Genomic DNA, 17062 nt, shown 5'->3' on the forward strand with positions numbered 1-17062 from the left:
GGAGACAATCATATACTTTTGGTATATGCACACAGATCTTCACACCGCCCAAAAAGCTTAATTTCACTGCTTTAATCTAATTATATATATATTATCAATTAATAAAACATTTTCTTCCAAGTTACTGCCAGCAGACTTAATAAAGCTAATCAATTAGTTGTTTGTCACTCAACACTGCCCTCCAAGGCCAAGGAGTTGTAACTGTCTAAAATTTGATTTCTTGTCAAGCAAAAAAATAATTTCTGACAACAGCAGGGGTAGAATATAATTTAGAAAAAATGAAATCTAAATAGAAATGTTAGTTATTCACTGTCGGGTGGAAAGAAGATGTTGGCTTGACGGCCCGGGTATCGGAGGAGACCTGAGGCTTTCTTCACCCTCCCAATGACAGTGGCGGTTAGCAGAGATGGAGTACTTGTAGAGTGGCTGGGGAATTGGGAATTGGCTATACTAAATTGGGGAGAAAATGTTTTTCGTTTTTCTTTTGTCTTGAAGGGCCATGTTTTGCATAATAACAGTCTTCTTAATATGTCTGCCCACGATCTCTATGATTTATACAGTACGTTTGTTTACCCCACAGTCACTGATACTAAAATTGAATGTTTCTATGAATCTGTGACTTGACACGCATACTGTTATAAAACGGAAATAAAAAGATTTTGAAAAGAGAAATGTTAGTTATTGTAACTAGTTATAGTTATTGTAAGCCTTGGAGAGGCATGTGGCCCATGGGTAATGCAGGATCTCCTGTTTCTGTAGCGTGAGGCTGAGGCCGTTTGAAGTAGGCTACAAGGCAAACACATCCCCAGGATTTATTTTACTCTCAATCCCACCCGTGGTGACCCGGCCAAGGATCGAACCCTGACCTCCCAATCCCAGGGTGGGCACTCTTATACCCCAAGGCCACTGAGCTGGTTAATACTGACCTACACAGTACAGCAATGACTGCAGTTTTTGTTAATAGAGCTTTTTGCATGTGAACTATTTTAGTTCTAATTTCTGGCTTATATGCCATCAGCTCTCATGTCGCGAGTCCAAAATGAACGTGGACAGAAAGATCAGATTAACTCCCATAATCCCTTCACCCCACCTGTTTACCTTCATTGTGATTGTTCACGATGTGGGCTAAATCCTCTGGGCCACCGGCAGACTGCGAAAGTGAGGAATCACGGCGGTGGTTGTCTGATGTGGAGGGAATTCACATCAGACATTTCAGATTTATGAACTTTAAATAAACACACATATCAAAGACTTTTGCTTTCTGGAAGAAACCACCTAACTCCAAAATGTCCAGTTTTTCAGGAAATGAGAAAACATCCAGCTCAAGTGCAGTTAGGAGGTTTTTGTCAAAGCACTATTAAATACTTTTTTTCACCAACACACAGATGTAAGGGTGTTCAATAGCACTGATTTATGAAAAAAGAAGATGGCTGAATGGATGGAGTTAGCTGGTTTGACAGATAGTTTGGAGGATGTGTGCGTGCGTGCGTGCGTGCATGCGTGCAGGTATGTTGAGGCCGGGTGCAAATTGATATCAAGGTGTTAAAGTTTGTAATGAGTACAGATTATTTACTATAGATGGTCAGTGGTCTGCACTTGACCAACAGAATGCCCTATATGGATAATAAAGTCACCCTTCAACCCTGTAATAATCTGTTAAACTGGTAAGTGGGCTCATCCAAGTGTGAGACAACAGGTGAATTTAAGAAAAAATCCAAGGCACTCCGCTTGGTTGAGTTTTAAAAAGCTAATCCAATGAATGAAGGGACCCTGATTGTTTTTGCCAATGACTCAACTGAGGGGAGTGCCTTGGATTTTTTCCTAAATTCACCTGATGTCTCACACTTGGATCAGCCCACTTACCAGTTTACCAGATTATTACAGGGTTGAAGGGTAGCCCACTATACTACAAGGGAAGGAACTTAAATATGTTTACCTACTTTTGAACCCTCTCCAATGAGCACCCGTTTTCAGTTTCTCTATTCAAATCATGCAATAATCTCTTAAATCATCCAGAACAAAACTAATAAAACCGTGACGACAACAAGGTTACTCTAGGGGTCATTTCGTCACACAACAAGCTCACAATGCGTTGTGGATGCACTGTGTTGTGAGCTTGTAGATCGGCTATTTCTGACACTGTTTCACGATTTATACTTCAGTCAGTGAATCCATTGCTCTTTACATTTTCTTTAGCCCATGAAACTACACAAGAAAACATGTTTATTCTTACCCAAAGCTTCATTCTCTGATGCCGATTTTGAAATATGTGTCCTGCAACAAAAATAATCACACTTGTGTAAAGTGAGGGGTGCTCTTATCATCATACATCATCATACATGATCACATTCTGGCCAATAACTTTTTATCCTCACATTCCTCTGCTCAGCCAATCAAATCATCGCTATGGGGTACACACAAACACACAAAGCTGGGACAGGTTAAGGGTTATGTTAGTCGGATTATTAGGATGCTGGACTAATACTTATACTGCACACCCGGCTAGGGGAAAGGTGTTGAATCTATTGAGCACTTTAAATTGATGGGGCTTAAATCGGCTTAGTTGAACTACCCCAAAGCCATAAGCTCCCTTATGCTGGCCCAACAGTCCACAGGGTCCCCTGCTTTACAAAAACAAATTAATCAAACAGCGACATACTGTATAGCTATGAAAACTGAAAAGGCTGTAGTGTACATGTATTGTGTTTGCTAAATAGCTTTTCCAATAGCATACATGTACTGTGTCCCAAATGATCCCAGTTATATGAACAGAGCATTGTATTGGAAAAAGAAACTAAACAAAAAACAGATGCTCTAGTGAAGCTGAGCGTGCGTACCTAAGTACAAGAGTGTTGGTTCATGCTCAGGAGGGACTTAAAGTATTAACCCTAGCAAAGATAAATAGGGTGCCTTTGCTGCCATTCTATCTGTGCATGGGACAACACTCTCACTTACATATTAAGGCTTTTTAATTTTCTCCCAGTTATGAATATTGGCATGATTCTGGATCGATACGAAGGCCTCTTGCACACTCCAATGTAAAACAAACATCCTTGAGCATTTATGAACCAACTAGCGTGTGTATTTGTAAGGTACTATTTTAGGTAGTATTTGGTTAGTAATGGCTAGTAATGCCACCAATAAATAGTATCTTAGCATTATAACTCTTACAATTAAAATATAAACTCCACCTCTCTTTGTGTGTCCATTGTATGGTAACTCACCTTCGCTTCTTCTTTTTCGAGGTTCTACCTTGTGACTGACAGGTCTCCTGCAAGTCAATGCATTTATAGGACAGGATTCAGCTTCATCTACTCTACAGTATGCATACATTAATATTATTGCCTTTTACTGATTAATTGATTGTTTAATACAGAACAAGGACTTTGGGACCATATAGGGAGAGAGACGTCACTTGGACGAAGAGTGTATATCACAAATTATGGGTAATATTGATTCATGTACAGTCTGTTGTTTGTGTCTGGTATTGGTTTGATTGTTTTTGTCTGTCTTTTTCTCCTTTACTAGAATGGATCCCAACTCCCATCATTATTAAAGGAATTAATGTGGAAAAATGTATGTATGCTTGGTGTCCTAAGAAGCCTGGCCTCAACACCAGCTGTCAAGTCAACTGGCTCATTATTATAATTCCATAATCAGATTAAATTGTGTATGTACAAGCTGGTCCAATGGAGGTCCATCTCCCTGTGGTCTATGGGGAAGATGTTCCATGTGATTTGATTATACTAGGCCAGGTGGCGTGTGTCTAATAATAATAGTTTGTATGTTTGCGATGTTTGACCCTCTGTTTATTGTTCATTTCGGATCCCCATTAGTCTTCATCACAGTAGTGAAGACTATTCTTCCTGGGGTACACAGGGGGTCCACCCTTTGTTATTAGTTTCAGAAGGGGTCTAACTTGACCCTTACAGGTCTGTAACTCTTGACAGTATACAAATGGAACCAAATGGTTTACGGGGAGACCTTGAAATGTGAAAGGTTTGAGAACCGTTGGTGCATAATTATTGATTCACAAGTTGTCTCACTTGGTTCTTCTCACCATAGAGATGGAGCGACGAGAGCCCTGCCACTTGGTGCCGTTGTCCTCCAGGAGGACTGCTGGGCTGCAGGAACGACTGCAGGAACGACTGACGGAACGGCTGGAGGAGCGGCTGGGGACCACGGGGTAGGCCTGGCCGTCACTGGAGTCCTGCACAACCTCATACAGGCTGTCCATTGAGCCCTCCTGGACACAGCAAGGTATGGATGTGTTCATAGCAATAATATAAAATAATAAGAAAATCATCAATCATAGTACAAATAAAATCATCATCATTTTATCCCCACTTCTTTGGGGTCGTTTTTTTTTTAGCTTGTAGATATCTGCTACTTTTGCTATTTTTGAATTTGAATCCTGAAATCAAAAGTAACTGTTTTGGACATGTGAGGTTTCCACCCGATAGAGACGATGTGTAGGCATGTGTGTGTTTACTCACAGATGAAAAGACACACATAGCCTAAGCCTATACACGTGCACAAAATGCACACGTAAAAACAGAAACACACACAGAAACTTTCGAATAGAAACAATAAAATAGGACAATAAAAGAAAGCTATAATAGTGTCCATCCACCATGGTTATATTAAATCAAATCACGCTACTCTGCCACTACTGCTTGGATGATTTTTTTGAATGAATTTCCTTGGTGTAATCAGGATCAGCGCTGACTGCCATGAACATCACACAGGCTCATATGGGGAGACTCATTCAGGGAAATCCAGTGAGGTCAGAGCACGGTGAATAGCTTACACCTTCAAAAGATCACGTTTTAGAGGGGAAAGAAATATGACTCTATGTTCAGTTAACCATGTGTTGGTAATTTAAATGGTAGACTATGAATTAGTTTAGTCAGCACTAGTCGGCACATAAATATAATCTTCTTCACTTATCTTGGATGTCCATTTGTTAACCTGGTACTGTATATAAAAACACAATTATTTTATTCACATAGTGGCCATTTATCATTTTGCTTACGTCATACTGAGGGAGAGGGGTACGTGACACGTATTACATAAAAGGCTGTCAACTGAATATTGTCAATGAGGTTTTTACATCTGACATTTTGCTTAGTGCGCTAAAGTCTAATTTAATTCATTATGTATTACAATTTATTTCTGCTTTATTACTTCTAAGAAAGTACTCTAGTAGGCCCATGCGTGAGAAATGTCTCTCTGTTTTACAACCAGTGTCTGGAACAAGGACAAGGAATTTGAACGCAAAGAGCGGGTACGTTTTTCATGTATGGACAGTTTGGCAAAATATGGACTTATGGGCGATGTTACCCATTAACACTGCCAGAGTTTGCATTCATCTGACACCTATTCAAATGGTGAATAGTAACTTCATTACATACCTCTTCATAATGTTATTGTTTTCCTGTTTTATCTCTTCTGTGACCTACTAGTGGTGCAGAAGGCATTATTTATATAATGCTCTCAGTGCTCTGGGTAACATGCCGTAGTACAACACAGTATAAATCAGGCTTAATCACGTGACGCGGAACAACAACGAGAGGTCAATCACAAGTAAAATCACTATTCAGCCCTCTGTTGTAAGGACAGTAAAGAAGTGTGTGTGTGTGTGTGTGTGTGTGTGTGTGTGTGTGTGTGTGTGTGTGTGTGTGTGTGTGTGTGTGTGTGTGTGTGTGTGTGTGTGTGTGTGTGTGTGTGTGTGTGTGTGTGTGTGTGTGTGTGTGTGTGTGTGTGTGTGTGTTCATATGCACATAGTATAAACTTTCCTTAATGATTATATCTGATTTCAGTATTTATTTATGACGTATTTTCTCTATTATTAAGGTTATTGTAGCGGCAAATTTGTATCGGGGAGGTGGGGTGGGGGTCGCGAGACATGGCCAAATCATTTCCGGGGGTCCCCTGCACTCCCCAGCCAAAAATATTGAGAACCCCTGATCTAAGAACTTTTCGGCCAGTTATAGTGCCACCTTGAGGCTGAGTTGAAATTGTTCATGTGGCATTTCGTCCTCGGCCTAGTGGGAATGTGGGTGCACAATTTCACGGAAATCACGCGATGTGTTCATGATTTGCAGCATTTTGTTTGAAACTGAGCACTCCTGTGAACTTTGGAAGCCAATCTTAACCAATCAGGATGGAGTCTGAGAAATCTGAAAGACTGGTTCCGTTGAATGGCTCTAGAGAGACTGTGTACCAATTTGCGTGATGTTTGGACAAAATGTGTAGGTGTACTGTGCAAAAACTTGTTTTGCACAAAGCGGCCTCCTGGTGGCGCTATAACAGGCCGTTCTGGAAAGTTTGGGGCAGAGGTTCATCGTTGGCATCCAGGGAGTGTGTGTGCAAAATTTGGCATCGACCGGGTTAACGGTGGCCGAGATTAGCTGCTCACGGACACACGGACGGACACACACACACACACACACACACACACACGGACGGACACACACACGGACGGACGGACGGACGGACGGAGTGCAAAACATACTCTCCCCCCATGCCTTCGGCCTGGTGGAGACAATAATGGATTGCATTTTATAGCGCTTTTCTATGCACTACAAATAGTTTTCTTCTTCTTTTTTGGTGGGGGGGTCCCAGATATAAATGGCATTAAATTGGGGTCAGTAGCCTCTGCATGTTAAACTGGGGGTCCTTTTCAAATGGGGTCTTGCCCTGAACATTAATTTCAGGGCAAGACCTCGACCTCGCGCGTGCCGACTCGGCCCCCAGCCTGGTACCCTAGTCAAAATATGGCCCTTGAGGAAAATTAATTAGGGAACCCTGCACTACGTGCTTACTCAAAGCGCTTTACAATGGTCCATTCATCCATACATTGGGAGGTAAAGCGGCAAACAGTCGACGCCAACGTCCTCACTTCCCACATTCACACACCAATGGTGGCGACCACTGGAGGCAATGTCTTGCCTAAGGACACTTCGACATGTAGACAGGAGGGGCCGGGTCTCGAACCGCCGACCCATGGGTCATTGGATGACCAGCTCTATACCTCGTTATGTACGTGTGATATTGCATACAGTAGGAATAGGCTCCGCTATACTGTTGTAATATGCTACATGTAATATAATAGTATTCTAAAAGTTCAAAGCAGCAGGCAGCTGTATTGCGTTGGCAGGCTGTAAAAATAAAAATCACACCGTGTGAAGTGAGGGGCGCTCTTATCATCGTACATCACCATGACATAAAATAGACAATGTCTATTTGCTCAGACATTATGACATAAGATTCTCCATTCATTGTCAATGGGAATTTAATGTTTGTGTAGGACAAAGTTTCCTATATTCACTAAAAGCTGAACATAGGAGGGGCTGGCACCACTCAAAAAAGGGTCATAGTAGACTTTTGTATCGTGTTCAGCTCAAACCTCCACGTGCTCTATTTAGTGGTAGACACTGCGTACAACTGCACAACTTTTGCTAATGGTATAGGCTACACTGGCTTAATGCCTTCGTAACAATCTATTTAACAAAAGCATTTTTCTATCAATATTTTGTGGGACATTCACCTACAGTATTATGTATACAATATGGTCATTTCTCCCACAACTGCACACACAGTCAAAGCCATAGGCCTACAACAATATGCAGTAAAATCAGTTCATTTATGCATTTGTCTCTGAGAGTGCACAAATGGAACCAAATGTTAAATGAACACTGATGATTTTACGATGTACACAGACGGGGAAGCATGAGACAGAAAGGATATAGGTCCTTACCAGTGAGAAGCAGAAGAGATTCATCTCGGATAAACTGTTTATCTATATTCCTTATTCCTTGAGGTGTTTACAAGCCAGTATTTGCAAACTGTGTGTGCAGTGTGCTGACTGACAGACTGATACAGAGAGGGCAACAAGAGCCCAGCCCCGTTCGCCCTGATGTCTTCTCGGATTAATGCTAGAGTGAAATCCCTTCCCTAATCCAATAGATGGACCACCATTACTCTGTAAGCAAAGGCAGGCCTGACACAATCAAAACAAACCCACCACTGGGAGAAAAGAGAGGCATTTCAGTGACCAAGTTGACCAAGTGTGGTCAGTGGATGCGCTGTATGCGTTTGTTAAACGTTGGTCTTCAATTGCTGAAAATATGTTGTTGTTACTGTGCATGCGTGCGTGTGTGCTGTTCATGGTGATGTAATGCATGCGTTTGGATACTTTTTCCAACAAGTAAATGGTAAATTGTAGTGTAATAGCGCGGTAATTAAGTAATGATGGTGCTTGACCATTATGGGCTTTGTTGGTGAATAAAAGGACTTTACATTATATTCAGGATTTTAAAGGGAAACAGTGCAAAGAAGCTATAATATGAGAGAAATGGGGACAAAGTGGCATTCCGACGCACTGCCTTTCCGAGTGCGTGCGGGCGTGCGTGTGTGCGTGCGGGCGTGCGTGCGTGCGTGCGTGTGTGTGTGTGTACAATCTCTATTTCTTATTCCTGTCAGCATATGCACAGCAGAATTCTTCTGGACCAGCTGGAGAATCTTTAAAGTTGAGCATGATTGTAACGAATTACAGTAATCCAGCCTAGAAGGTAGCAATGCATTGACTAGTTTCTTTTTTGAGACAGGTTGTGTCAGATTCTTTGCAATGTTGTCTTACAATTCCAGGCAATGGTCCAGGTTGCCAGCATGTGACACAGTGTCTAATATTTCCCTTCCTTGAGATGAGCAGAGTGAGTTAATCCCACCATTCCAAATGCATATGCCTCAAACGAGTCAAACCTCTGATCTGATCTCTGTGATAAGGATGGGCCACTCATAGGTGAATTGCTGATTTTTAGCTGCTACTCTCAGTACTTCATTGTGTTTTAGTAGCGAAAATAGCTCTGTGCTATTTTCAAGAAATGTTTATATTTTACCAAATGTTGGGGTGTTTTCACTCAAAGTTTCAGTGAACATTATTACTTGAGCCTGGATAGAATCATACATACAGTCACTCATTGGTGAAAAATATCCATCAGAGTGCCGTGAAATATACTCTTTCTTATAAACAATCATCAATGTCAAAGAGCAATAGAGCATTCAGGCTTCGGGCTAATAGGAAGGAAGTCTTTACAGTATGGTGTACGAGAGGGTTAAGGGAGCAGGCGTATCTGGTTGTCCTGTATCTTCAAACCTGAGTTCTAATGAACCAACTCCTAAAACTCTATGTCTGACCGTCACTGACAGTCTAGTGACCCACGCGCTTCAGTAGGCCTTCAGGGGAAGGGAATGTGAAGTGTCCGTTTCTGTGCATGCATATCCCACATGTGTGCCAAGAGCATGCCATTAATCTAGTACTAATTCATAAAGATATATATCTCTGTCTACGGTACATGCCTGTGGCATCTCTTGTGGCATTTAGAAAAGAGCATGAAACTGAATCAAATTGCATTCAATTAAATTACATGCTAAACATTGGAAAATATTTTTTAATTCTGTTTTTTATTGGAAACATAGAGGTGTTTAATTAAAATACCAATGAATTTTTTTTTTTTTGAAATCGTATGCTAGGAAGATAAACATCATAGCATAGGTATTACATGACATTTGTGCTGAGTCAACAGAAAGTGAAAGGCAGAGTTGAATGCTGTTGTCTGTCACTGATTAATTCTCATTGTCCTCCGGATCTCCACACAGGTCTTCATCGCAGCATTCAACGTCAATAGACGGGATGCAAAACTCCTCGCAGGTACGGAAAAGCTGGTCATCTGTACAAAGAATAACACAATAAAAATTATATATATATAAAAAAAAGAAAAAATGATTATAATTATGCACATATCATTTAATTCTAGAATGACAATGGTAATAGTAATACTAATAGAGAGAAAGCAATGTAATTACCGCTCCAGTCAGTCATGCAGAAGTTGCTGGAAGCCGGGCACACAATAGTCGACTTACAGATGTCGTCATTTGCGTCCAAACAGGTGTAGCATTTGAGCATGTTTACTGGAAGGAAGGCCAAACATATGTGAAAACAGGTTCCAAGGCATAATCTTGGTCATCAATCGCCTCTAACTATAACTTCTTCTTGTTCAAGACACATCAGGGTGAACTTTCTAAAGGTCACAGACAGTGGGGTTTAAAAATCACCATAAGACTGAAAGCAGCCCTGGCCGCTGTAGACGACCCATCACACCTTATTTTGTAATAACTTTCCTCTCAAATACATGTTCGATGAACGTAATACATGTTAAAGTTACAAATAAAAAGTTACTAAATTGAATAGCTATGCACAATAAAGCTTTATAAAGAAGGGGAATTACAATAATATATATATATATATTTTTTTTATAATAAAAAAGTATATTCAAAAGGAGTGAGAAGAAGCATGGCTTATTGCTCCCACCCCCTTTCCATTAATACTAAATATCATTCAATAATCTATTCAATCATTCAATAATCTATTCAAATACTTGTATAAGTAAATCTGTGATATTTAATACATACATATATATTAGATTTCTTCACACATACACTTATTACATACACACACAAACAACCCACAACACAGTAATACTTCTTATCTAACTACAAGTGTACTCACCTGGCGTGCTACAGAGGAGGAGCGCCATCAGCACGGTGAGCAGTAGGACTTTCATGTTGTCAGTGGTTGTTGTGAAGGTGAAGTGTCTAACGCCAGCTTTTATACTCGCACAACATCTATACCAACCAAACCAGTAACACGAATACATTTCCTGATGTATCGTCTGACTGACAAGATGACATTCCTTCGTCTCAAATTCATTGTCCCACAGCAATGAGAATAGTCACGTAACCATTGTGTGTGTGTGTGTGTGTGTGTGGGGGGGGGGGGGGGGGGGGGTGGAGCATAAGGATTGCAAGAATAATAATAATAATAAAACGTTATTTGTATAGCACCTTTCATGACATGAAATGCAGCTCAAAGTGCTTTACAGAACAATGGAGAATAAAAAAAAGCAAGGCAACGACATTAAAAAACAAGCAGTAATGCAATACAGTGAGAATAACAAAAAATTAAAGATCAATTAAAAGCAATGTTGTAGAAGTGGGTCTTGAGCTGTGCTTTAAAAATGTCTACAGAGGCTGCCTGACGAAGGTACAGTGGGAGCTTGTTCCATGCTGACGGCCTGTAGAAGCAAAAAGCTGCTTCCCCGTATTTTTTAGTTGCCATTTTTTTAGGCAAAGCGAGCAGGCCAGCAGTGGAAGACCTTAGGGGGGCGGTTTGGGACATATTTAGGCAGGCAGTCATGTAGGTAGGAAGGTGCGAGACCATTGAGAGCTTTATACACAAGTAAAATTATTTTAAAATCAATCCTAAAAAGCCAGTGCAGTGAAGCCAAAACTGGAGTAATATATATGTTCTCTCATCTTAGTTCTAGTTAAAACTCTGGCTGCTGCATTTTGGACAAGTTGTAATCTGTCAGTTGTTTTCTTAGGCTGTCCTGAAAAGAATGCATTTATTAGTTATTTTTTACAGCTGATCTGTTTTGTTTTTCAAGATGTAAAGAGATTTAAGGGTGCAGCAGGCTATCATCATGCATACTCTATTATTTCACATGTAATTGACATGACTGTTAAGATTAGTCTTATGCAACAACATTTATTCAACTATGTGTTCAGTTTGTTGAGTGATGCACATGTCAGTTTGTTGAGTGACACAAAGTATAAATTAACCTTTTAGGGATTCAGGATCTCACACACGTTGATAGAACACAATGATAATTAACCATACTAGACTAGGTGCCCGGCTGTAGAGCACAGAGTCGGTAACGATGGAAGTTGGAGATCCATGCCCCACCCGGCTATGCAATACCCGTTGTATATAGATATAGAGATACATTTATGGAGAGATGAACCCTATAGCATCCCTATTCGGGGGCAAAAATTCAGCGAAAATAGCAGATCTTCAAGCTCAGAATGCACCAAGTTGCAATGTGTTGTAGATCTATTTTTGGAAGGAGCGATCTTAGTATAGACCCCTGGGTGACTTCGGTCAATGACGTATATACAGTTTAAGTGGTAATAAAGACACATATTGGCAGTTGTCAGGATCAACATTCTGCTGATCCAATCCTCTCTCTGTACCCACTGCACTGCCCTGCTTTAAAATATTATATATATTTTTTATAATAGTTAATTTAATGGGAAAGTATGATTTTATCTCTTGTCAAAAGGTTAATTTAATATAACCCTGTGAGGGGGCACGGTGGCACAGTTGGTAGTGCTGTCGCCTCACAGCTAGAAGGCCCTGGGTTCGATTCCCGCTCGGGACGCTGTGGGTGCTGGCGGTTTCCTCCTCCGCGTCATCAGTGCCCATACCCGAAGGCGGGGTTGGCGAAAGGAGTTCTGTGTGGAGTTTGCATGTTCTCCCCGTGTCCCCTAGGGTAGATACCCTCACAAAAAACATGCAGTAATCCTGGTCACTAAACTGCCTCCCCCTGGCCAGCCGGGGCGCCTGATGGAGGGGAAAGGAACTGGTTGGAATAACGTGTTCCTTCCACGCGCTACGTCCAACCAGGGAAACTCCCCCCTGTCAGGTGTAAAGGAGCAACTTGGACACTCAGGCATGAAGGAAGCATGAGTTCAAGTCCGTTGCTCTCCCCTTGTCCCCTATATATGGGGACTAGGTTGGTGGAGGGTGTGTAGAGCCCAGGATCACATTAGATGATTGACACAGGGGTGAAAAATGGGTTACAAAATCGTGGGATAAAAAATATATTAAAAAGAATATATATATATAACCCGTCCGTGTCCGGGAAATGAATGATGAGAAGCTTAAACACAGGCCGGTTTAACCAGCGAGATCACATTCCCCTGCCGCAGGACCATAGAGTAGAGAATGTTCACAGTAATGGCATAGTATCTCATGAGGGCGTTCCATGGAAATATGATGTGATGGGGATTCGGCTTGGTACAACGCTCAGCTGATGCTGACGTCATTGAGTTACCATAGTGAGAGTAATATGAGGTCAAGTCAGGAAACAACTGCTATTCTGTAATGATATACAAACTGAAAATATAATTAAATTGAATCAGCATCTATTGATGGTGTCCACTGTCCATTGATGATACCATTATTGTCCTGGTACCCAATCTCAAAATTAATCCAGTACAGTTTGTGTCTCCCACAAAGTCACTCTCAACTTTATCATAGTATTTAAAGGAAAACGTTAACTAGGCTGCACACTGTATTACCACTGTATTTCTTATCAAAGTGAAAGAAAATAGAAAATAGAAATAGAAAACAAGCTTTATGTAGGTTGAAACGTTGTAGCCTCAAATTAATTTCAAGCTAAACTTTGTGCAGATATAGGCCTACCATCTTTCCTCTTTCACAATATATTAGGGCTGTCAAATGGATTAATTACCGCTTAAAAATTAGTCATGATTAATCACCATTCAAACTATGTCCTAACTATGTCCTATGTAACTAACTAACTAACAAACTATGTCCAAAATATGCCATGTGTTGTGGGAATGGAAAGATAAATGACAGAAGACAGATACATTTAACATGCGTGTGTACATGTACAGTATATGTTTAACAAATACAGTGTGTCTCTGTCTCTCACCCCGTTGTCGTGCTACTGTATGTGATTTGAGCCACTGCCTTGTAAATTGTGCAGCCTTTTAAGGCAATAATCGACTTGTGTTTTTCCCCCATCCAGATAGGGCTATAGGGCTATATAGTGCAGATTCGATAGGATTATGGGATGTATGGGGCAGGTCATCGAAGCATGCATTAATTTTGTTAACATTTTAATCGAATTAATTTATATATATATATATATATATATATATATATATATATATATATATATATATATATATATATATATAGTGAAAGAGGAAAGATGGATTTGTTTTATATTATTCTGCAACAGTTTTTGCACCTAATTTTCTTTCTTTTTTTTGCAGTTTTTTACGCAGGTGCATTCCCCTGCACTGCATTATCAAGGAAAAGAAAATATTGGCATATATGGGCCTTGATCTGTTTGTTGTCTTTCTAGAACTTCATAGTAGACCTTTCTCTCAAGATATATGTTGGAGTGTATTCTATAGATGAAAGTAGGCAAACTTCTGTCAACATTTTACCCTTTGACATATTGAGAGGGACTTATCCCTCCCCTCTAAAGCAGACGTAGTCACTTAGCCTAGGGATAATTCTTGCCATTCAACTCCATAGTGACATTCATTTGTGATTCATGAGTTACCTGAATTCAATTTGAAAAGAACATGTTAATATCCCCACATACTGGTAGTCTGTTCCAGATATGTATTAATTGTGCAGATGAAATCTGTTTCCAGAAAGAAAAATATATATTAAAGGGTTGTGGGTAGTGGTAAGGAATGGCCCTTCAACACAAATTAAGGCAGGCAACAGCAAACTTTAAAATGTAGACTACACAACTACACACTCATTTGGGGAACTATCCTAACTAAACCACAAGGGCAATTTCTAATCCCTGAAAAGGCCTCTGCAATATAAGTCATTACCCATTATTTTCTTGATTGATTGATTGGTTGATTTATTTAGGCATTGCATTGTCATTTAATTGTCCCGCCAGTGAAAAACAAACCTGTGGTCTGTGTTCAAAGGGGGAACATTCATGGGAACATTTCTGATTGCATTAATACAACAATAATTGACATTTTAAATGGCATGATAGATCACTAAGATCAGGCAACGTTTTCAACAATGACCCAGAAATATTGTTCCCTGCTTGTCTTGACTGTACCCATACAGTATATTTATGAGCGTTAATTACAGTTAATTGTTTTAATACTGACAACAGCCATGCAAAGGAGAACTTAAGCACTGAAAATGACTAGTAATACAGGTTTTGTTTCAGTGCACTCAGAACTAATAAGCTAAATGTTTTATCCAAAAATGTGTCAAAAAATGTGGTTCTCTCCAGGCAAACTAACTGGTTGTCTCCAGGCAAACTGGGGCAATTACTCTCTGTCTTGGCTTAATGTTAAATGTCAAGGCTTAAAGGTGACCGTGATTTGTGACATAAATTGCAGCTCAATTCAGTTGCACCCGAAAAACCTGAACTATTAACATTCAGTAGATTTTCTGTGGTTTTCTGGCTCAAACAAATGCTCTGATTTTCTTGTGGACTGTGATGTAGAGTCCACAAATTATGAGGGATTTTGCATGGAGTTTGCACACTGTGTTTGTGATTTGTGTAATTTTTTCAAAACGGCCCAATCGTGTGAGCTTTGGAAGCCAATCTTAGCCAATCAGGATGGAAGATGGGAAATGGTGCCGCTCTGTGTTGATCACATGACTATGGAGATAGTGTATACCGAATTGTGTGATGTATGGATAAAATGTGTACAAGTAATCTACAGAAATGTGTTTTGCCTAAATCAGCCTCATGGTGGCGCTATAACAGGCCGATGAGGAATATTTGGGGCAGAGGTTCGTCGTTGGCATCCAGGGAGTGTGTGTGCAAAGTTTGGCATGGATCGGTCCAACGGTTTGATTGATTGATTGAAATCTTTATTAACAGTTTGTAGAATTTACAGTACATTTTAAGCACAAACTCAATACAAAGACTGTCAACTGTGAGTGGACGACCCAATTAAGCATTACACTTGTTTACAACAGGGTCCACATTGTTCAATTCATCAAAACATTTAAAGACATACAAACATTTAGAGACATACAAATAGACATTTCTCTGTAGGTAAAGAACAGAACAGGAATTCATCATATGGGAAGCAAAAAAGGGAAAAGATACTATATACAGTGAGGGAAAATGGGGTGGGGGGGTGTGGGGGATTCAGATTTTACAGAGGCCAGTTTCGAATTGCAGCCATCCGTAGGTGCCCTTTGAGAGCGGTTTTGAAGGAGTCAAGGGATTCACATGTCTTAATGACTGTTGGTAGGGCGTTCCACATTTTGGTGGCATAGGAGCGAAAAGAATTTAGTCCCTTGTTTGTGCCGAATCTGGGTTGTACATGGTTTGTTGCACTCCCTCTGGTGTTGTGGGTGTGGACTTCGTTTACATTAAGGAAGTATTTAGACAGGTACATGGGTATCTTGGTGGTGTATCGAATCTTGTGGACCAGACCCATTGCAAGATGCTGTACTCTGTCGTCGACCCTAAGCCATCCCAGCCTGTCAAAGTGGGCAGGGGTGAGGTGGGTTCGGGGGGTGAGGCCAAGTAGGAGCCTGACCAGTTTGTTTTGAGAGGTCTGGAGCCTTGTTTTAAGGGCCTTTGAGGTGCTGTGGTACCAAGAGGTGGATGCATAGTCAAAGAAACCTTGTACGAGGGCTCCTGTTAAGGTCTTCAAGGTGTTTTTGCTGACCAGTGCCGGAGATTAGCTGATAACGGATGTGTGTTTTGCCTAAATCGGCCTCATGGTGGCGCTATAACAGGCCGTTGAGGAATATTTGGGGCAGAGGTTCGTCGTTGGCATCCAGGGAGTGTGTGTGCAAAGTTTGGCATGGATCAGGCCAACGGTGCCGGAGATTAGCTGATAACGGACGTGTGTTTTGCCTAAATCGGCCTCATGGTGGCGCTATAACAGGCCGTTGAGGAATATTTGGGGCAGAGGTTCGTCGTTGGCATCCAGGGAGTGTGTGTGCAAAGTTTGGCATGGATCGGGCCAACGGTGCCGGAGATTAGCTGATAACGGACGGACGGACGGAAGGACGGACGGACGGACACTCCCTCCATGCCTTCGGCCTGGTGGAGACAACAACAAGGGAGTTAGAATGATGGAAAAGAATAACACTGCCATCTAGAGGTTGCAAGGACCACATGCATGCCAGCTCATTTAACATTGTTTTGGCACTGTGTGGTGTACAGGACAGGTACAATCAAGTTCACTACCACCTAGTAACTTTATAAGACATGTTTGCACTCAATTGTAGCAGGCATGTCAGGACTTGTATGTCACCTATTAATATAGAATGGAAGTGATTTAAAAAGGCAAAAGGCACTGTATGCTCTATTCAATGCACTGGCCTAAAAGTGGCTTCTAAAACGGTTTCAACATTATGTCGTGTGCGCGTGTGTGCGTGCGTGCGTGCGTG

At 40.9% G+C, this 17062-nt stretch overlaps 2 protein-coding genes across 2 annotated transcripts in view; one reads left to right on the forward strand and one right to left on the reverse strand.

Annotated features, from left to right (window-relative positions):
• The window catches only part of siae (sialic acid acetylesterase), a 301364-nt gene extending 289073 nt beyond the window's left edge, over window positions 1–12291 (forward strand). Inside the window, exon 11 of the transcript XR_014569791.1 lies at window positions 12254–12291. The gene's annotated coding sequence lies outside the window, so the exon portion shown is untranslated. The remainder of the gene's footprint in view (window positions 1–12253) is intronic.
• LOC310865015 (lymphocyte antigen 6D) lies at window positions 9438–10700 on the reverse strand. The gene is made up of 3 exons (XM_083773946.1): window positions 10574–10700; window positions 9871–9975; window positions 9438–9734 (listed from the first exon to the last, which is right to left on the reverse strand). The coding sequence occupies exons 1-3, from the start codon at window positions 10626–10628 to the stop codon at window positions 9631–9633; spliced, it is 264 nt and encodes an 87-aa protein (XP_083630072.1). The 5' UTR covers window positions 10629–10700; the 3' UTR covers window positions 9438–9630.
• Window positions 12292–17062: the final 4771 nt, after the last annotated feature.

The sequence above is a fragment of the Protomyctophum parallelum genome (genome assembly GCF_964188405.1).
Source record: "Protomyctophum parallelum genome assembly, chromosome: 9".
Classification (NCBI taxonomy): Eukaryota; Metazoa; Chordata; class Actinopteri; order Myctophiformes; family Myctophidae; genus Protomyctophum; species Protomyctophum parallelum.